The sequence below is a fragment of the Podarcis pityusensis genome (assembly GCF_964106645.2).
Source record: "Podarcis pityusensis genome assembly, chromosome: 3".
In the NCBI taxonomy this organism is placed as follows: domain Eukaryota; kingdom Metazoa; phylum Chordata; class Lepidosauria; order Squamata; family Lacertidae; genus Podarcis; species Podarcis pityusensis.
In genome coordinates this window covers 98,672,648-98,695,520 of record NC_138026.1, presented here as the reverse complement: position 1 = coordinate 98,695,520, position 22,873 = coordinate 98,672,648, and the positions used below count along the sequence as shown (strand labels likewise).

At 44.5% G+C, this 22,873-nt stretch overlaps 1 protein-coding gene across 6 annotated transcripts in view; it reads right to left on the bottom strand.

Moving 5' to 3' along the window:
- Positions 1-22,873, bottom strand: part of KCNH1 (potassium voltage-gated channel subfamily H member 1) — a 227,407-nt gene that overhangs the window by 5,431 nt on the left and 199,103 nt on the right. For 5 of the 6 annotated variants that reach the window (XM_081000504.1, XM_081000505.1, XM_081000507.1 and 2 more), the window contains exon 11: positions 2,917-3,978. In XM_081000504.1, coding sequence (XP_080856630.1) covers positions 3,139-3,978 — 840 coding nt within the window. In that variant the 3' untranslated portion in view covers positions 2,917-3,138. Of the gene's footprint in view, positions 1-786; positions 3,979-22,873 lie in introns of those variants that run through there. The other variant, XM_081000506.1, reaches the window with a different exon arrangement.

Here is a 22,873-nt window from a genome sequence, read left to right as displayed (position 1 = left end):
ATAAACTAAGCAAAATGGCACCAGCTTTCCCACGCAGCAGTCCGTGATTGCCTTTGTCTGAAAGAAATTAATCTTAAGGAACTAACGTCCTCCAGAGCTGCTTCTCAGCACTGCAGCAGAGTTACTAACTGCTGAGCTTTATGTACTGTGTATTATTGGAATCGCTTTCTATTTTTGTCCCTAATAATTATGAAGATGAGAGCAAATGCTCTCTCTGCATCCCTGCAGTTTAACGGCAATCAAAGCCATATGCAAAGACCGCGGCTGGGATTCAAAGCACCCGTTTTGGTGTGCAGGACTTTTTTCTTTTTAAGCCCCAGCAGATTCTCCTGCTGCTATTCCTCAGAAGCAGCATTGCACTCGAGGATATCTGCAATACTGCTGTGCTTTTGATGGGGGCACAAAATCTGGTAAATGGCACAGGGAGGTGCTACTGTGGGAAAGGGAGTTGAGCACAGAGAGTGTAGTCTGACTCACTGCACTGACCCCACCTGCACTCTACCTTTAAAGCAGTATCATATCACTTTAAACAATCATGGCCTAACCCAAAGAATCCTGGGAACTGTAGTTGGTTAAATGTGCTGAGAGTTGTTAGCAGAACCTCTATTTCCCCCACAGAGCCAAAGTGCCCACAGTTCCCTGTGACTGATTGTTAAGCCACTCTGAAAATTGTAGCTCTGTGAGGGGAACTCTCAATGCCCTTAACAAACTTTACTTCCCAGCATTATTTTGGGGAAAGCCGGTAAAGTGGTATCAAAGCGCTTTATATGGGTAGCTCTGTAAAGTGGTATCAAAGCGCTTTATATGGGTAGCGCAGACAGAGACTAATACTCAGAGCAGACTCATTGAAATCAGTGGATGTAAGTAATTTGTTGGGACTAATTTGATTTCCATGAGCCGGGCACCATCCACAGTTCTCAGGATCCAGTCCACATCTTGGAAAGGAAGTCTGCATCGCTGATGAACAGCTCTTTCAATTAAAAATAGTCCAAACAATATATCTCTGAACGTTAAACTGCAGGTCAGTTTAGATTCAGCACTTTGCAGCATTATTCTTCCATGGCAGTTGTGATCATGAGGACGTGGTACCACTTCCCCGCTCTGATGTGACTGAACTACAGCTCCCATCAGCCCTAGCAATTATAGCCAATGGCCAAGGATTGTGGGAGGCTGTTAACATGTGGAGGGTTCCCCAAGTCCACTAGCCCACTAGCAACGCAGTCTTTCTCTGTTAAGCATTTTTTCCTGTCTCCTTGGTGCAGCATCCTTTGGTACAATAGAGTTTTCCTTAATACAAGCAATTTCTTTCCCCACTTGCTTTTACTTCTACAGGTGCCCTAGTTAGTCTTCCTCAAGACAAATACATTTCAAGGGAGACAGCATTAGCTTAGAATATGAGATAAGAGACAGAACAGCGCAATCTATCTCCCTAAGGTACCGGGGACCATTACAATGAGAAAATACATCAAAATGGTTGGTGTGCATCATTGGTCTTAACGTATACATAGTTCCACATCCTTTGGCATATATCTTGTTTAAAGGGAACTCAAAAGGCAAAGTGGAGAGTTCAAAACAATGTCATGAGCAGAAAATATAAATTTTTCGTTGGGGTGGGGGCAGGAGTTTGTTTATAAAATCACAAACACACGTTAGTGTGGAAGGCCTCTTTTTTAAAAAAAACTCCAAATATTTTTGATGACAGGGATACTCCACCTTGCAGTTTCATGTTTCTTTGCCATTAGATGATATCAACCCAAATCTGAGATTTTTCTACCACCAGGTGGCAATAAATTATGGCACCTACGAATCATATGTGAAACTACACACTGCATACTTTGATAAGGAAGTCCACCTTTTGCTCCCTTTTCTGGACCACCTCATTATCACCACCATGTGAAACCTTGCCATTTCACATGATCAATAAAGGCTATACAGACATAAAAGGAGGAAGGCAAAGGGACTTGCTAAACAATTTCACAATGATGAGATCTTACTCAGCAAGCTGGCAATGTAAAGTCATGTTCAAGTTCCAAAGCTTGAAAGGAGCCCAGTTCATGTACTTCCCCTTTCTGTACTCTGGTGCCCTCCAGATATTTTGGACTACAACTCCCATGAGCCCCAGTCAGTACAATTTTGCTGGCTGGGGCTGACGGGAGTTGTAGTCTAAGACACCTGGAGGGCACCAGGCTGTGGAAACCTAAAGTGTTTCCTACGGTTGTGGGTCCTCTTGTAATAAAAGTGTTGGAACTCTTTCTCTCCCTGATTTCCACCCCACCACACACGCATATGGACCACAATCACACCACACATTGAAAGCACTATGAGACCGCTTTAAGCAGTCATGGCTTTCCCCCAAAGGATCCTGGGAGCTGTTTGTTAAGATCTGTTAGGAGCCCCCTAACAGAACAGTTCCCTGTATTACCTGTGAAAAGGGATTGCTGGCTAAACCCCTCTGAGAATTGCAGTTCTGTGAAGGAAATAAGGGTCTCTGAAAACTCTCAGGCACCCTTACTCCCAGAATTATTTGGGGGAAGTCATAACTCTTCAAAGCTTCATAGTGTTTTCAATGTATGGCATGAATGCAGTCAGTGTAATGTTAACATGCAGGTTCATTCACGTGAACGTGTGATTGACATGATTCTTCCCCTTCAAAAGGGGGCCTTTGCTTGTTCATTCACACGTGAAGCCCCTGTGTCAGATACTATTTGAAAGTGGAGGGAGAATTTGCTCAGGAATAAACACCATGTAAAAAAGCTCCAACAACCAGGTAAGTATATGAACTGGGCTTAACATATGACTTAGTTTTCTATTAATGTCTTTTTTCTTTCTTTTTTATATATATAACAAAAGTCAGTTTGAGGGGTAAAGGATGCACTGACGAAGAAGGAGGGGGGAAATAAACATTATAAACTATACCCTTGCTGTCAAAAAGACTTCAGAGTCAGCTGCCATCTCGACATGAGGTTGCAATTCCTGTTACTATACCACTTAGAGAGAGGGGAGAACATGGTTAACGGATTGGCCCCTCAATGGAGTTCATCAAGAAAAGAGTAAATGTTTCGCTTAAAACATGTTGAAGTGGGTGTTTTGTTGTTTTTGCAGTGGATATCCGGTTGACGTCTGCTTAAAAGAACCACCTCAGCTTGCTCCAAAAAGGTCTTTTTCTGATTCTGGAGACTGTGGCCTTGATATTTCGTACAACTCCTGTGGTGATTGCGAGCTTCTTCTAGAGGCTAATATCCTTAGTATCTCAGCAAGCTGTTTTTCTATGTTCGTTATTTTTGTGTTTAAAGCTTTGATGTCCTCCTTCAGCTCATGCTTCACTTCCAGCATCGTGGCCTGAAGAGTCTGTTCGGGGATGGGGTAAAACGAGTGCTTGACTTCTGCCAGGACGGGACTTCGGTCCTGAGGACTCCTCGTCTCCCCCACGTTGTCCAAGCGCAGGTCGCTTTTCGTGATGCCGCTGTCGCAAGAGTCGGTCTTCTTCAGAGTGGCTTCCCCTACCACTTTTGTCCTCTCTGGCAGCGTCTCCATGGATTCTGCCTTGGAGACTTTGTTCCAGTCTTCTCCCTTCGCACAGGCATCTTTGAACTTTGCCCAGCCTTTGCGCTTCGGAAAGTCTCCTGCCACCTTCGCCCCTACGTAGTCTGAGGCCGGGGCTTGAAGCTTGGCCTGGTCGGATACCCCGGATGTTGAAGCAGACTGGTAGGTGATCGGCGTTGCGGGGCTTTCCCTGACGGTGACGATGCTAGCTTTAACCACAGTGCGCGAAGGGTGGTCTCCCAGAATGTTGCCTTTCTCCACATCCAAGTCGTCTCGGCCTCTTTCTGCAGCCAACCGGGCCTCCTTCTGCTGCCTAAATCTTTGAAAAAGCCGGCGGACTGGATGGTCAGGTGGCAAGACTAAAGGGGCTTCGTTCTTCCTTTTCATCCTCTCTTCTTCTTCTCGCTTGACGTCACTAATCTTCCGGAATACAATCTGCAACGGGGAAAAATATATCACACTAAGGGTTAGAGAACTAGAGTGGGAAATGATATCCATTTTCGTTATTTGAACTGATAATTCTGCATGCTCAATAGCTCATGATACAGGAGCGTAGGACTCTGCCTAATATTAAGCTAGACCATTGATCCATCTTTCTTAATTTTGTCTACATTGACTGGCAGCCGATCTCCAAGGGTTCAGGCAGGGGACAGTCCCAGCCCTGCCTAGAGAGGCCAGGAATTTGAACCTGGGACCTCCTGCATGCAAAGCAGATGCTCTGCTCCTGAGCTATGGACCTTTCCCATAAATATACATGAGCAGATTATCCCAGGCAGCTGACGTATGATTCAAAGAGGGATTTTTGTTGTTATTCAGATGTGCCTAGCATTCCACATGTGGACACTATCTAGCACATCCCTAAATGCAGCATTACAAAACAATATAATCACTCTACAAGACAGTAGTGCTATTGCATTGAGCTGCTTGTTACCTTTCAGTTTACTCCATCTCTTACACAAACTCAAAGTCAATGCAAGGATTGTGGATAGAGGTGAGAATTAATAGACTTAAACACTTTTTAAACACCAGTTTCTCTAGGCTGATTGTATGGGTGGAACCACATAAATCCCCAGAGGCCTTCAAATAGCAGCCAGGCCTCTCTTTGAACACAACCCTCACTTAGAAGGTTTGTGCATTTCTTAGATAAGAGCAGTCGGGGGGAGTGGCTGGCTCTCAGCCAGTTTTCTAGGCTTTAGTACTCCACAAAAAGGCTTTCGTTGAGCAAGAAAAGTGGTGTTGGTGGTGTGTCTGTGTGACCCCTTTCCATTCATTCCTAATGTCACAAGGAAACCCGCCCTGTGCACTCACATTTCCATTTCAATGGGAACATCAGTTCTAGATCAGGGGTTGGGAACTTCAGACTCAGGGCCAAATCCAGCCCTCCAGGCTTCTCTGCCTGGCTCCTGGGGCTCACTCAGGCCACATCCCTCACCTGCTTTGCACCTTCCCTGAGTGTTTTTGCATGGGAGCAATGAGTCCGTGAACTCTACTAATGCCTCTTGTTTGCCTGGATGGAGGATGGAAGGGTGTGTGTAGAAACCAAAGTAAAATCCACATTTGCTGCTGCATCTGGCTCTATGAACAGTCCTACCTGTGATGGCAGTGATGACAAAAATCAGGGTCTGAATATTGCAGCAAGATCTTTACAGATGTTGCCCTTGGCCAGGTGTGACTCCTTCATTAATCCAGGCCACACAAGGTTATTCACTGTTCAGGTCCAGTTTATTTGCTACCAATGTACATAGTGACCATAAAAAAACAAATCCTTTATGGCAGGGCTCTCTATTCCCTATTTGAGCAGTGACATCATCAGCAAGTGCAGATGGCGTGAGTCATCAGCAGGTGCCGATGGTGAGTCATCTGAGTTGCACCACTGCTTTCAATCTGTATACACACACACACACACACACACACACCCTGCTTCACAGGGACAACTGGCCCTGGCATGAACAATCATCACATGATCTGGGCAAGGCCAACCAGGGAAACAGCCTTCCAGTAACATATGGCTCACATTTTCATGTCCCTCAGGCCACAGATTATATTACACAGCTGCAGTTCTGCCACCCTTGCTTTACTCATTGCTGTGGACTTGCTCCCCTTCTCACCTGTTGCCTTTCCTTCTGCTACTAAAACCCCTTAATTTGTAGCACGGCTTTCCCTCAACTTCCTCCTGAAACCTCATCACCATTTCTGAGCTCAAGGAGTTGGTTAACCAAGGTGTCTGCACTGAGGTAAAAAGGCTATTGAAATCTGTTGTTGTTGAAGGAAAGCCTCTTTGAAAGGGCTACCCTTGGCAGCCACCTGGGGCATAGGACTATCACGAGAGCCTTTTTGGATCAGGTCAATGGCTCATCTAGCTGAGCATCCTGTTCTTGCAGTGGCCAACCAGATGCCCATGGAAAGCTAGCAACAGCATTCTTCCCACCTGCAGTGCTCAGCAACTTGTATCCAGAGTGCCTCTGAGAGTGGGGGCAGAACCCAGTCATCATGGCTAGTAAGGTAAAGTAAAGGTAAAGGACCCCTGGATGGTTAAGTCCAGTCAAAGGCGACTATGGGGTTCCAGCGCTCATCTCACTTTCAGGCCAAGGGAGCTGACGTTTGTCCACAGACAGCTTTCCGGGTCATGTGGCCAGCATGACGAAACCACTTCTGGCGCAATGGAACACCTGACGGAAACCAGAACACAGCAGCAGCGGGGGGGCTGGCTCCGTGGTGGGCGGCTCTCTCCCGGCGCGGAGCAGGCGCCGCCCATACCCGGCGTATAAGACAACCCCCGACTTTTTAACCTCTTTTCCGGGGTTAAAAAGTTGTCTTATATGCCGGAATCTACGGTACTAGTTTCTCATAATTTTAGCTAACAAAACGTTATTACCCCAGTAAGAAATAACTTTTGTGTTATAGAAGTTAATTAAAAACAACAACAAACAGCTAAACAAATAAATAAACACATGTCAAAGAGGTATATTTATATTAAGAGAGTTATAACAGGCACACAAAATAATGAGACATTACGTTTCCCTGATGTTGCTAATCCTACTTGGTATTCTCCTCGATGCTGGGCAGACACACAAACAAATAGCTTTGCTAATTTCTGCCGTTTAGAGAGGCAGGTGAACTTGGCAGTTAGAGCTGCCAAATGGGAAATGAGAGGTTTTTCATCTTTGCAAACACTTCGTTTTCACATCTCAACGCGAAAGCCATGCATAAAGTAGCAATGGCATAAGAAGATCCAGCGCCAGTTCTGCTGGAAGCTGCAGGGTGACTTTGTACATGCGGCTGGGATCTGACGGTTTCCCTCTCCACCACGGTACAGAAAGGATAAAGATTCACATCACTCTAATTTAGAGGGTTGTCTAGGTGAGGATGGGGGAGAAATGTATGCTTCCTAAGCCAGTAAGCGAACTGAATTTTGTGACACAGTTTCCCAGTCAAAATGGTGCACAAAAATGCACCCATTAGTGGAAATAATATACAAAATGGCATTCTCTGATGGAAAATGACTCACAAAATGCACACATTAGGCAAATTGCATGCAAAATTGCATGTGGATGAGAAATGCTCATAAAATGCATAGTTTTGTGTGTGCAGGCTTTTAAAAGACAACTTCACACACGGATGTGGGCGAGCTGAACTCAGCTTTGGTAAAATGATAAATGTGACAGATTCATCCCTCTCTAATCCAGATGGAATAGCTCCTTCTGCTTAAGGAAGGGCCATAGCTCAGTGGCAGAGCATCTGCCTTGCAAGCAGAAGGTCCAGGGTTCAATCCCTGGCCTCTCCAGGTAGGGCTGGGAGAGGCTCCTGCCCCAAATCCTGGAGACCCTCTGCTAGTCAGTGTAGACAGTACTGAGCTAGGTGGACCAATGGTCTGACTCAGTAAAAGGCAGCTTCCTATGTTCCTACTGACAGAAAGGACTGAGATCCAACTAAGTCTCCCGCTGGAAGAAGGAGTTGGTGGTCCAGTTTTGTCCATTCCCTCTTCTGCTTGCTACACTGTCTGTTACATTTTCCCAGAGGGTGCCCCAACATGGCAGAGCAGTATTCAAGGGCACAGGAAATTGTGAAAATTGCCTCAACCCCTCCCTCCAGCAGGGGCAGAGGTAGCCCAGTGACTACAATCCAGCCTTTTACAAATAACATATTCAGGCCCAAATGACTTGAAGGACCTCTGTACTTGAAGGAGAGCCTCTCTCTGTATGTTCCTGCCCATGAGTTGAGATCTTCCAAGGAAGTTCTCCTTAATGTACCATCACTGGGAACTGTATGCTTGGCAGTGCCACATGGATAGACATTTTCTATGGTGGGACACATAGAAGGCAAATTCAGCACTGAAATTCAGATGCCTTTGTTGTTCAGGCCTTTGTTATTTGATACTGCAGATATTGTTTTTAATTGCATTTTCTCTGGAATATGTGTTTTAAATGGAGACTTCATCATTTTATTGATTTTCTTGTGGCCTGTCCAGAGATCCTAGGATAAGGTGGTCTAAACATAGCCTACCTAAATAAACAAATAAACCTCCATTTAATAATTAGCCTTGTTTCTGAACTTGGGAAGTCCTTGCGTGGGCAATGGAACTTCCTAGATCCAGCGATACATTATCTCAACTCGCCTTTCCAAATCGGTTATGCTGTTGTGTCTCAATGATGATTTATATTCACTTATGTGAACACCATTGGTGTGACCATTGCCTTACAGAATAACGAGCAAAATGTCAAGCTGTTGCCCTGAGGTTGAAAATTCAGCACAAGGGAATGTGAGAAAAATGGTAATGGGAAGAACAGGCATGCTTTTCAGAGGTCTGGAGGACTAAGAGGTTAAGTCATAGAGAAAAGGTGGCTTGGAAGGAAGAGAGATAAACAGAATTGCATTGCATGTAAGGGTAGAATTATTTCATAGTTTATCTTGTTGGTGTGTTTGGAAGTTTGATATTGTTTTATTGAATAGTTGGTTATTTTATAAAGCCCCATATAGCACCAACCTCTGATATTTTAGGGATGAAGGGTGAATTACTAATGCTTTTACCAACAACAAAAATCATGGGAGTGGGAGACTGTTAAATGGCTGAGGGTGGTGGAAGTTTTAGAAACCAAACGTGCTTCCAGAAGAGTGTTTATCATGGGACTGATGCTGCTGTTGTATGCCACTATTTCCAGCACCCACACATTCCATATCTCTACCCTTCCCAATTTAATCCAGATGTACATTTACTGTGGAAAATTTCTGAATTATGGGTTTTCTCTTTCCCCCCTCTGCTCCTAATGTTTGTATCTTCAAAAGAAGTGATTTAAGTGTTTCCTATGAAAGAGAATTGGAAATGACTGTCCTTCCTACCCCACCCTAAATACTGCAAAGAGGGCACATGGAAGGAAAAAAAGTAAAAACTGAGCAAATGAGATAATTTCAGTTCAGCTCTTTCATATATATTTTTTTTAACACACATTGCACTGGGGTGCGTGGTGCAAAATGAATGTGTATTCAGCTTTCTTGTGCAGAGGTGGCAGTAGCTAAGAAATCAGAAACACTGTGAGCCACCAGGTATGCATATTAAAGCTGGCATCACAATTCTGCCTCAGCTGAAGTTCAGAGAGAATTTGGAGGCTCCTGCTCAGGTGAAATATCAGAGTCATTGAAAGAGAATCCAAGAGAGACTTATAAGCCTAATGAAATATCTCAGTGGGATTTCTCATGTCTCTAGTATTGATAATGAGCTAAAGGACAGCATGGCTGCCTTACTGGGTCACAGAATCATAGAATTGTAGAGTTAGAAGGGACTCTGGGAATCATCTCGTCCAACCCCCTGCAATGCAGGAATAGGCAGCTGCCCCATATGGGGATCAAACCTGAACCCTTGGCATTATCAGCACCACACTCCAATCAACTGAGCCATCCAGGCCCCCAGGGTCAGACTCACCACTGCTTCCAAATCTGATTGGTCTTTGACACCCAAAGTGTCTGGCAAGGTCTTTCCCGTGACCTCCTACTTTCCTTTCACCCGAAGATGCCAGGGACTGAACTTTGATCCTTCTGCATGCAAAGTGTGAGGTTCTGAGCTGCATTCAAAGCTTCTGTTTTTGAGACGTATGGCATGGACGTGACTGTAGATAAGAACACAATAAGAGCTTGCTGGATCAGGCCAGTGGCCCACCTGGTCGAGCATCCTGTTCTTGCAGTGGCCGCCCAGATGCCTGGGGCAAATCCACAAGCCAGATCTAAGCACAAGAGCACTCTTCCTCTCTCCTTTCCCATCATTTCTGCCTCCAGTTGGTGAAATCCTCCTTTAAAGCCACCCTTAGTCCTGTCAATTAATTTCAGTTTGTCTACTCTCTGTGATAAAGGTAAAGGTAAGGTACCCCTGCCCGTACGGACCAGTCGTGTCCGACTCTAGGGTTGCGCGCTCATCTCGCTCAAGAGGCCGTGAGCCGGCACCGTCCGAAGACACTTCCGGGTCATGTGGCCAGCGTGACAAAGCTGCTCTGGTGAGCCAGCACCAGCGCAGCACATGGAAACGCCGTTTACCTTCCCGCTATAAAGCGGTACCTATTTATCTACTTGCACTTAGGGGTGCTTTTGAACTGCTAGGTGGGCAGGAGCTGGGACCGAATGACAGGAGCTCACCCCGCCGCGGGGATTCGAACCGCCGACCTTGCAATCAGCAAGTCCTAGGCACTGAGGTTTTACCCACAGCTCCACCCGCGTCCCACTCTGTGTGGTACTAGCACTGAATAAAAGCCTATCTTTCCCCCTGGCCACACCATTTTTCGTTTTATATCTCTATTTCATGTCCCACTATGGTGTCAGCCACACTTCCGAAAGCCTGATTCCAATTTGACAGTAAACAGTGGGTTTTCCCAGAGAAAGTAGCAGGACAAAAGGAAAACCTCTTAGACTTCGTGACTTGAAATCACGAGACAAACTAAAGCGCAGATGAACCCTCGCTTATCTTTCTTCTAAACCAAAATACCTCAAGTACTTTAGTCTTCCTATTAGAAAAGGAATTGTTGGTTAATCCTGCCATAATTTCCCATTTCTGGGAATTTCTCTTTAAAAATATATATATATTTATTAATAATTTCAGAATTACAGAAAAGAAAGAAAAAACAAAAAACAACACTACAATGCATAAAAAGAAGAAAAACGCAAAACATAAAAAACCAATACAACAATACAGCAAAAAAATAAAAAAGGGAAAAAAACACAAATCCCACATTACATATCTTTAACTTCCATTTGCTTGTTTCGTTGACCTCCACACACCTCCCTTTTTGTATTCTAGTTTAGTTAGTTATTTCAGCAAATTCTTTCCATCTTTCTCAATTATTATTAAATAATTTATCTTAACAATTTAACCTATTAATTAACTCGACAGATCCTTTCCATCTTTCCCCATATTCTGTTATTCAAATTACCTTAATCTATTTAACCTTATCTTACCATAAAATACCTTAAAGCTTGAAACTTAATACTCAGTTATACATAACTCCTGATATCATTTCTACTAGAGTCATATAGTTTCATTCCAACATTTCCCCTAATATTCATTAATTTTAGGCTAATTCCCTAAATAAAAAATTTTTCTTTATAAATTTTCTTCCAATCTTCATCCAACGTCTCTTCTTCCTGGTCTCGGGTCGTGTCTGTCCTTACTGTCCATTCCATCTAGTCCATCAACCTGGAAGTCTTATGTCCGAGGCCCTTAAGTCTCTTCCATGTCCCTTCTGCAGATCTTCTTCTTCTTGTTTATACTTGCACTTTTCCTTGTCTTTTGTTGGTCTCTTTCTTAATTTCTTTCCTTTCTCATTGAGGAGTAGGTCTCTGGGGGGTTCCAACCCAAAATTATCTCCGTCTACCTTCATCAAACCAGCCCATTCCCCACAGTCCCACTCCCCACAGTCATCAATATAATCCAAAAAATGTTTACAAGCATATTTCGAAGTCTCTCCAAAGTTAAGAGCCTCCTCAGCTCCAGACTCCCCCTGGCCCACTCCAACTTCAATCTTCAAAAACAGTGGCTTATGCTTCTGTAGGGCCTTGGGCCTCTCCATTTGTATTATTTGAGGTGCAGCCGCAGCCTCCTCCATTATCTTCTGCACTTGCCCAATCAATACAGGTTCCTGAGTTGGACCCTGGATGGTTTCTATATCACTATTCACTATTTGCCCACAGTTATTGGCCACAACAGTCATCAAATCCATCTTCTCGTGCATCTGTTCCAACAAAGCATTTGTCTTGCATAAAGCAAGCACCAAGACTTCCTTCAAACTCATATTTAGTCAAGGTCAAAAGGACTAATCCCACGATCTTAATCTCACAGCTGTGGATTCCTCAAGTAGACTGCAGCAACAATTTAGCAAGCTCCCTCTAGAGGAGACAATTTCTATTTGTATCCATCTTTTTAAGGCAAGTCCAACAAAGGAAAATTACTTTCATTTTTCAGATATTTTGTTTCTTTAGAATGCAAAAGGCAACATTGGAATCAGTTTATTTCTCTTCTTTAGCTATCTGTCAAAGTATTCCATTCACAGTCAATGAACCTTTCCAACAATTTCTGTCTCTGACACCCCCTTCCCAGGTTAGAGACGGTGGAAACTTATCTTTCTTCACTCCCTCTCCTGCAGGCGTTACACAAAGTCCCCCCCCCCCTTTCCCTGCTTCCAAGGGAGTTTCAGTAGTTATAAATGAAGGAAATTTAGGCTTTTTTAATGACTTTCCAGGCTTTAGCTTACAAGGTTTTTGCTTCAGTCTATATACAAAAAGCGGAAGGCGGACTTCCTGTTTTGAACCTTCCTGCTTCGATGTCAAATTAAGATATTTCTTGATCCAATTTTCCGTTTCTACGCACGGGTACTTGTTTTAAATCCAATTGTCCACAGGAAAAAGTCAGCGCTCTCCGGCGATGGCTGTGCGGCTTCACTCCGTGAAAGTAGCAGTCAGTTCGCAGCACCGCGCCGCTCACCCCACTTCACTCCGGAATCCCAGAAAGGGGTTCCCCGTGAGTAGGGGGGCGCTCCTGGTGCCCTGCCGAACCCCATGTTCCCAGGCTTCCTCCGCCTGGGATTTCTAGCGGGTCCCCACCTTCGCCGCGGCGGGAAGACCCAGTTTCCACGGAGCCAGTTCCTCCAGTCGGAGGAACTCCGCCATTCGCCGGTGGCGCTAACCCGGAAGTCCCATTTCTGGGAATTTCTCAGACCCCTTTTATATGCCGATAAATAAGAGAGTCTGTTTCATATAGCAGCTCATGATAATGAACAGAATGTCTGCTGCATTCAAAAAGCTCCCCTTCCCATCATTTGATGCTAACGTTACCAGAAGGAAGAGTTTATAACATACCCCAAAGTCCACTAGTCTCACTCTCACAGGCCTCTATTCAAGAAACTCATCTGCATTTTTATTATTCTATTTTAAATCCAGACATTAGAAAGCAAGATGGCCGAAGTAAGCAGCTACAAAACCTAGCAAAGGGCAAGCCAACCATACTTAGCATGTGGTAAGAATCCTGTGCCCACAGAAAGACAGCATTGCAAGCTCCTGCGTGAATGTGCCTTCACCCCCACTCACTTGAGTACCAGGGCCAGTGTTACCAAGAAATGACTTGGCAACATGTCCTAGTTCTGAAAATTGTGCAGCAGTCCTTCATTAGTACAAGCTAGCTCCACAGATTGCTTAGTTCTGCATTGTGTGAAACATTTCAGGGGAGTTGCCATCTTTGTTGTGTTTGCTGCCAAAGGTTAACTTTCCAATCCTATGTTATACACATCTACTCAGACATAAGTCCATTTAGGTTCAGTGGGGCCCAATTCCTAAACACACTTAGCATGAAACACCTTTGCGGCTCAATGGGTCAGTGTGTTCACCAAAAGTTGGTGGTTTGAGCCAACCCAGGGATAGATGTGGGCAGGAGTCCTGCATTGCAGGGGGTTGGACTAGATGACCCTCAGGGTCCCTTCCAACTCTACAATTCTATGATTCTATGTCTGAAGGTTACCCATTGAGCTACATGGTTGGAGTGGGAGTTTGAACCCACTCTAAGTATGTCTTTAGGGACGCAGGTGGCGCTGTGGGTTAAAGCCTAGGACTTGCCTATCAGAAGGTCGGCGGTTCGAATCCCTGCAACGGGGTGAGCTCCCGTTGCTTGGGTCCTGCTCCTGCCAACCTAGCAGTTCGAAAGCACGTCAAAGTGTAAGTAGATAAATAGGTACCGCTCCGGTGGGAAGGTAAACGGCGTTTCCGTGCGCTGGTGCTGGCTCGCCAGAAGCGGCTTAGTCATGCTGGCCACATGACCCGGAAGCTGTACGCCAGCTCCCTCGGCCAGTAAAGCGAGATGAGCTCTGCAACCCCAGAGTCGGTCACAACTGGACCCAACAGTCAGGGGTCCCTTTACCTTTACCTAAGTATGTCTTTATCCACTACCATTAACTTATTATGCAGACTTTTTTTGAGAACAAATCATCACTATTAACTCGCTTGTGACCCTTGGAATGTGACCCTTGGAATGGGAAAAAAACTGATTTAGGTGGATCAGTGGACATGATCCTGCATGTATATCAGCTTCCTGATTTTCGACATGACCCACCTAATATGCTGAAACTCAACTGCAGTATTTGTATATAATGTTTCAGTTAGCAAAAACTCCTTATGCTGTTTCTCTCTGAGGTGCCAATTAACTGCTCATGATGAAGGCAAGGAAATTTAATACCAAAAAAATTGTTTATTCATCAGCTGTAGTTATGTAAAATATTACTTTGTGTCAAGCATCAACTCTAATGAATTGATGAACAGCACTGTCTTGGGCAACAAATGTTGCTAAAGCCAAGAAGCCAAGCTCCACAGGAGTGAATGCAATGTCTCCTGATACATTTTGGATTGGGGAGGACATAAACAAGATGAAACATGCTAGCTAATAAAGACAATAGGACATGAAAGTCATAGGCAGGGGAGCTAAGAACTGAATATGCATTAGTTATCCTAAATCACGGACTACTGGTAATTCAGTGTCTTTGGAAAACAGTGCAATAGTTCCTCTAAAAAAGAAAATTAAAAGGTCCAGTATAAAACGTCCCCTGCAATGTAGGAATCTCAGCTAAAGTATCCATGACAGATGACCATCCAACCTCTGCTTAAAAACCTCCACTGTCAGGACAGTCAGTATTTCTCAGCCTGGCTGAGTGATAGGAGGATAAAAACAGCAGAGAACCATGTTGTGTGGGATCAATTCCAATCTGTTACCTCTGAGGACGTGGACAGGCTGCTTGGACGAGTGAAACCAACCACCTGTCTCCTTGATCCTTGCCCATCCTGGCTTATAAAAGGTAGAAGGGAAGGGCTGGGCGATGGGCTTTGCAGGATGGTGAATGCTTCTCTCTGTGAGGGAGACTTCCCAGACCTGCTGAAAGAGGCGGTTATCAAACCGCTTCTTAAAAAACCATATTTAGATGCGGCCAATATGGCCAACTATCGCCCAGTCTCAAATCTTCCATTCTTGGGCAAGGTGATTGAGTGAGTGGTTGCTGAACAACTCCAGTCACGCCTGGAAGAAGTGGACCATTTGGATCCCTTCCAGTCGGGATTCAGGCCTCGTCATGGGACTGAAACTGCCTTGGTCGCACTGGTTGATGATCTCCGGCGGGCTAGGGAACAAGGTGAGAGCTGTTTCCTAGTTCTGCTGGATCGTCACTATCGACCATAACATCCTTGTGGACCGTCTAGAGGGGCTGGGAGCTGGGGACACTGTTATACAGTGGTTCTGCTCCTTCCTCCTGGGCCATGTTCAGAAAGTGGTTATATTATATATTATATACTATAATTGTTATTATTATTATATGTACAGTGATACCTTGGCTCTCAAACTTAATCCGTTCCGGAAGTCCGTTCCAAAACCAAAGCGTTCCAATACCAAGGTGCGCTTTCCCATAGAAAGTAATGAAAAATGGATTAATCTGTCCCAAACTTTTAAAAATAACCCCTAAAACAGAAATTTAACATGAATTTTACTATCTAACGAGACCATTGATCCATAAAATCTAAAAGCAATAAACAATGTACTGCAGTAACACAATCAATCAATCAATCAGTAGCTGAACTGGGTTCCACACAGTCACACACACAAAAGAGCCGCAAAAATGAAAACGCAAAATAAATAGCAAAAACAGACAGACCTCAGCGTAACACTCAAAACAGAAGTGTGGCACTCAAATCAGAAACACAACACTCAAAACGGAGCACGTTCGGCTTCCGAAAAAAGTTCGCAAACCAGAATACCTACTTCCGGGTTTGCAGTGTTTTGGTTCCAAGGTGTTTAAGTACTAAGGCGTTTGAGACCAAGGTACCACTGTATTCTGCCTTGAGTTTCCTGGAGAACCGGTGGGATATTAGAGGAATAAAACAAGGAAACATATAAAATAGTTGTTTCAAAATGGCTTGGGAAATGGATCTGGCCAGGAAGAAACAGTATACCTGTGTGGCACCTTAAAGACAAGCACATTTTATTATGAGATCGGTTTTGTGTGTGTGTGTTGTGTGTGTGTGTGTGTGTGTGTGTGTGTGTGTGTGTGGACTAGAGTCCACTTCATCAGATGCATGAAATGCTCACCTCAGCGGACAGGTATACAAAGAAAAGATCTGCTTGGCAGCATGTAATGTACAGTTTTGTCCTAATGGACCAATTAGGGTAAAAATAGTAAAGTGCAAAAGAAGGTTAGGAATTAAATGTAAGAACTCCTGTAGGACAAGCATTCAGAAACTGATTTCCAAACTTTTATGAGAGAAAAAGCACAGTCCCCCAGGTATAATCATGTGGATTTGGGTCTGCCATTTCTCCGATACAAGTTTTTCTACTTTCATACACTGAATACTGCAACCGTCACATGTTTGAATGAGAAACTAGAGCTCACTTTTTTCCTCCTACAGGAGTTCAGATTGTTATAGCGGTCCTCAGAGCCTAGCTTGTTAACAACAACCTTATACAATGTTCAGAGCTGAGCCTGTCAACAACAGCTTAATACAGGTGGGGTTTTTTTAGTCCAGTTCATTAACCGCTACATCTATGCCAGCCTGATATAATCTTACAAGGATACATCAGTTGTAAAAGATTGCCATATATTGGGGGGGGCGGGTATTTTCTTGATTATGTTTTTAATAACTGGCATGTGTCTGCGTGTGCACATGAACACACAAGAGCCATAAAAAATTATTAAGTGATCTGTGATTTACTGTGAAAATATTCAGAGAGGATTTTTAAAGGATTCAAACAGCATTTCAGAGACGTTTCCTCTGGATCCTAGAAGAATGAATGCAGCTAATCACTAAAACTGTATGTTTATTCCAGTAGTGATGTATGGAAGTGAGAGCTGGACCATCAAGAAGGCTGATCGCCGAAGAATTGATGCTTTTGAATTATGGTGCTGGAGGAGACTCTTGAGAGTCCCATGGACTGCAAGAAGATCAAACACATCCATTCTTAAGGAAATCAGCCCTGAGTGCTCACTGGAAGGACAGATCCTGAAGCTGAGGCTCCAATACTTTGGCCACCTCATGAGAAGAGAAGACTCCCTGGAAAAGACCCTGATGTTGGGAAAGATGGAGGGCACAAGGAGAAGGGGACAACAGAGGTCAACATGGTTGGACAGTATTCTAGAAGCTACCAGCATGAGTTTGACCAAACTGCAGGAGGCAGTGGAAGACAGGAGTGCCTGGCGTGCTCTGGTCCATGGGGTCACGAAGAGTCGGACACGACTAAACGACTAAACAACAACAATATGTTTATTCCAGTGACCCACAACACATTTTTGCTTCCTCTTTCTTCAGCTACTCTTATATTATGCTGTGGTAATCAGAGCAGCAGGAGAAGACAGAAACGGAAAACTTTTTGATTTAAACATTTAATTATTGGTTTTGTTCGTCACCAAAAAATAAACACGCATCTGAATGAGAGTGTCACACTTTGGTCACAAATCACTTTATATATCTTTATATATTTGTTTATCGTGAATATCTCTGCTCAATGTTTTTATGGAGTTTTTTGTTTTTTGTATAATGCGGGTGGCGCTGTGGGTAAAACCTCAGTGCCTAGGGCTTGCCGATCGCATGGTCGGCGGTTCGAATCCCAACGGTGGGATGAGCTCCTGTCTTTCGGTCCCAGCTCCTGCCCACCTAGCAGTTCGAAAGCACCCCTAAGTATAAGTAGATAAATAGGTACCGCTTTATAGCGGGAAGGTAAACGGCGTTTCCGTGTGCTGCGCTGGTGCTGGCTCGCCAGAGCAGCTTCGTCATGCTTGCCACGTGACCCGGAAGTGTCTCTGGACAGCGCTGGCCCCCGGCCTCTTAAGTGAGATGGGCGCACAACCCTAGAGTCGGACACGACTGCCCGTACGGGCAGGGGTACCTTTACCTTACTCATGCACCTGGATCTGTGCTTCCTTGGATGATGGACTCAAGGGCATCCTGATCAAATTTGCAGATGACACCAAACTGGGAGGGGTGGCTAACACCCCAGAGGACAGGATCACACTTCAAAACGACCTTGACAGATTAGAGAACTGGGCCAAAACAAACAAGATGAATTTTAACAGGGAGAAATGTAAAGTATTGCACTTGGGCAAAAAAAATGAGAGGCACAAATACAAAATGGGGGACACCTGGCTTGAGAGCAGTACATGTGAAAAGGATCTAGGAGTCTTGGTTGACCACAAACTTGACATGAGCCAACAGTGTGACGCGGCAGCTAAAAAAGCCAATGCAATTCTGGGCTGCATCAATAGAAGTATAGCATCTAGATCAAGGGAAGTAATAGTGCCACTGTATTCTGCTCTGGTCAGACCTCACCTGGAGTACTGTGTCCAGTTCTGGGCACCTCAGTTCAAGAAGGACATTGACAAACTGGAACGTGTCCCGAGGAGGGCAACCAAAATGGTCAAAGGCCTGGAAACGATGCCTTATGAGGAACGGCTAAGAGAGCTGGGCATGTTTAGCCTGGAGAAGAGGAGGTTAAGGGGTGATATGATAGCCATGTTCAAATATATAAAAGGATGTCACATAGAGGAGGGAGAAAGGTTGTTTTCTGCTGCTCCAGAGAAGCGGACACGGAGCAATGGATCCAAACTACAAGAAAGAAGATTCCACCTAAACATTAGGAAGAACTTCCTGACAGTAAGAGCTGTTTGACAGTGGAATTTGCTGCCAAGGAGTGTGGTGGAGTCTCCTTCTTTGGAGGTCTTTAAGCAGAGGCTTGACAACCATATGTCAGGAGTGCTCTGATGGTGTTTCCTGCTTGGCAGGGGGTTGGACTCAATGGCCCTTGTGGTCTCTTCCAACTCTATGATTCTATGATTCCTCACAGTTTTCTTTACCAGCCAGAAATGTCTGAACCTTTATTGCTCGCATTTTATTACCAGCTTCTTCTTTTTTGGCTGCAGATCCCAATTGTGAACATTCATTGCACTTTACAGCCTTAAAATTAAAATGTTTTGGGGAGGGAAAGCGCAAGGACTCGGGAGGTTCGGGTTTCATTAGCTCCTCCCTGTCACAAAACATTTATTCCTCCGCGGGGATATCACTTAGCTCCCATCCACTCTCTGACACAATTTCCTGGCAGTAGTTCCACATTGTAGTCAAAGACCGAAGCCATTATAAGGTCGCAAATAGCTACACCATATGTATTATTTATGCCTTTCACTTTAAAGTATGTATTATGCACCGCTTCCAACCCGGCCTCCCCCTCAGGCTGCAAGCACATAATGGACTGTGGGAAGGCAGCCTGGAGCAAGAGCTATTTAACACCTTAGAACTCTTGAGCTCCAAGGAGGAAAAAGAGGTGGGTGTGTCATTGAGCAATTTACCTGGTGCACTTAAGACTGGTCTAGCTGCGAAAACTACATTCATCTAATTTCTAAGCTCATTTACTCATTCCTTTGTGGACAATTGTTTTGTTCTCTTTCTCTCTCCACCCCCAACCCCCCTTGCTCCAGTACTTTTCTGCAGCTTAAGCCTATAAAAAAGGTAAAGGACCCCTGGGCGGTTAAGTCCAGTCAAAGGCGACTATGGGGTTGCGGCGCTCATCTGGCTTTTCAGGCCGAGGAAGCTGGCGTTTGTCCACAGACAGCTTTCCGGGTCATGTGGCCAGCATGGCTAAACCACTTCTGGTGCAATGGAACATCATGATGGAAGCCAGAAATGCTGTTTGCCTTCCCACTACAGCGGTACCTATTTATCTACTTGAACTGGTGTGCTTTCAAACTGCTAGGTGGGCAGGAGCTGGGACAGAGCAATGGGAGCTCACCCCGTCACGGGGATTTGAACCACCAACCTCCAAATCGGCAAACCCAAGAGGCTCACTGGTTTAGACCACAGCACCACCCGTGTCCTGTGGTTTTCCTATGGCTGCACAGACATTTGGGGAAGCAATGGCTGGCTAAAGTGGGGTGCAGCTGCGTTAAATGTGTGGTGCAGATGGGGTCTTCATTTCTTGGCCGTGCGCACACCATACATTTAAAGCACATGAGTTCATCTCCCCTTTCCCCCTGCCCCAAAGAATCATGGGACGTGTAGGTTGTTAAGGGTGCTGGGATTTGTAGCTCTGTGAGGGGAGAGGTATCTGGGAAATGTAGTTATTTTTAATTTCAGATTTTCCCTGACAAATCCCCCACAAAGACTCAGAGAGATCCAGCCCATTCTTAATTGAGATGGACAGGGGTTTTTTTCTTGTTTCTAGAAGAACGGCACATTTTTCACAAGCAACTTGCATTTTTATACTTTATTATTGATGTCTCACATTCCTGCTAGAAAACACAGGCAAGTTTAAAGAGGGCTCCCAGTGGTCTTTTATTCAGTCACTAATCCTTAGTTTTGCACTCACTGAAGGATTAGTATTTCCAGACCATTTATAGACAGTCAAGTCAGTTAGGGTTTCCGAAAACATTTTACCTGTAGGACTTACCCAATATGGCCCTCCAATGTCATTACCCTGTTTCCAGGCAGCAAATTTTGTTGTGTGTGTGTGTGTGTGTGTGAGTGTGTTTCACTAATTTTCAGACGGTAAAATTTGGCTGAATTTACTGGCACTAATGATCCTTGCAGTCCTGGGGGCTGGCAGCTCCCATGAAACTCTTTGGGTGACCCTGGGCCAGTCACTGCCGCTCAGCCTAACCTACCTCACAGGGCTGTTGTGAGGATAAAATGTGGAAGAAGAGAACCATGTACGCCACATAGCTAATTCATAATAAATAAGCGAATAAGTTTTAACTACCAGTCCCTAGGGTGAAATCAAGAAGAAATGTCCTTATCGGACTGGCTTCATAATGAAATGAATAATGTTCCCTCTCATTGCTCTGAAAACAGCTAAGACAGAGGGAAATGCTTCCTTTCCTCACTCAAGGAAATTGCTGGGTAAAATAAAAATGGTAGACACAACAAAATCCATTTTTGAACTGAAGTCTAAAGAGAATTTTTGGCTTATCCATGAATAATGCAGTGTTCCATGCATAAGAGCTGCAAATTTGTAATTTCCTTTCTATGTTACTGCATTAGGAAGTAATGCTAGAGCCACATAATGAATAAAGGCAGAAGTAAGACCAAACTCAATTCAGAAATTCCCCCTCGTTCTAACCTAGCCCTTTCCCAGAGACCTACATTCAGATGTGCACAGAATTTTGTGATACTGAGGAATATTCTTGCCTTTAAGATGCAATCTTAAGTTGCACAACCCGGGTACAGGTTTGCCATGACTGTGAGAACAACGCTGCCTAAACTCTAGCAAATATGCCTGAAGTACAGTATACCTTTATCTTTCTATGAATAATTCTATGTTTCACATAGTCCAGAAGTTTTCCAGTGTTGCCTTCTTATGAGATGAAATCATACCCATGTTTGTTACGAGTCAGCAGTCTTGCTTAGATATACTTCCATTAGGTTCTGATTTCTTACTTTTGCAGTTGGAGTAACACCACACACACACACACACACACACACACACACTTCTTTCTCCAGATGTTTGTAGAATCACTTTTGATTGATATTACATGTTGTTTTGTTACTTATAATTCAGACTCTTGTGGTGCTGTGAAAAACATGTTCGGCAGGCTCCCAATTTCCATTTCGGTGTATGAAGGTAATCCGTGAGTGACATCATAAAATTACCTTTAATTCAAGTGATATTCAGCCTATTCATTAGAGAGTTAACAGAGAATTCACTGTGGGAATTCATGGAGACAGTCACTTTGCCAATCTCAGCATGCATATCAGTTACTTTTGCGTTTAGACTGCCTCAGACCATCATCCTGGTGCTTGTGGAATATCAACATAGTTCAAGGAACAAGCCTGCTGTTCAAGGGGCATGCTTCTGTTGGTTGCACTGAATGTCATTCAATTGTTAACATTATGACCTGACTGATCCTTTGTGTGTTTACTGAGAGGTAAGTCCCACGTGGGTGGCGCTGTGGGTTAAACCACTGAGCCTAGAACTTGCCGATCAGAAGGTCGGCAGTTTGAATCCCCATGACGGGGTGAGCTCCCGTTGCTCGGTCCCTGCTCCTGCCCACCTAGCAGTTTGAAAGCACATCAAAGTGCAAGTAGATAAATAGGTTCCGCTCCGGCGGGAAGGTAAACGGTGTTTCTGTGCGCTGCTCTGGTTCGCCAGAAGCGGCTTAGTTATGCTGGCCACGTGACCCGGAAGCTGTATGCTGGCTCCCTCGGCCAATAATGTGAGATGAGCGCCACAACCCCCGAGTTGGCCCTAATGGTCCTACAACTGGACCTAACGGTCAGGGGTCCCTTTACCTTTACCTTTAATAAATCTCACTATATTCAACAGAGTTTGTTCCCTGAATTGCAGCTGAAGGGTTGCATCCAACTAAGTCCTATTCAGAAAAGACCCACTGATATTATTGAACCAAGCTAAACCACGATGTCCCTGAATACTATTTGCTGGATATCACAGGTAGGCAGAGTGCTGTTGTGATCACGGCTAGCTTGCAGGCTTCCCACAGCCATCTGACTACCTACTGTGAGAACAGGATGCCGACCATCATTCTGATCCAGCATATTCTTATGTCCACTCATTGAAAGGGGTAACTCTGAGTAGGGCTAACATTGGATGCAACCCTAAATCTCTCATACTGGATCTTGGACTCAATGGATGCACAAGTTTAACTATGTGAAAGCATCAGTACATTAGCATTAACTGCTTATTTCTAGCTTTCAACATTCCCATTATTCCACTAACTTTAGGAAGACCTTCATGTTACACCTTTGCAATAACTATCCATTAGTATTATATAGGCTCCGAGGCCCCTTCAGCCTCAGGCTGCCTGTTTAACTTCCTGCTAAGGGCACATTT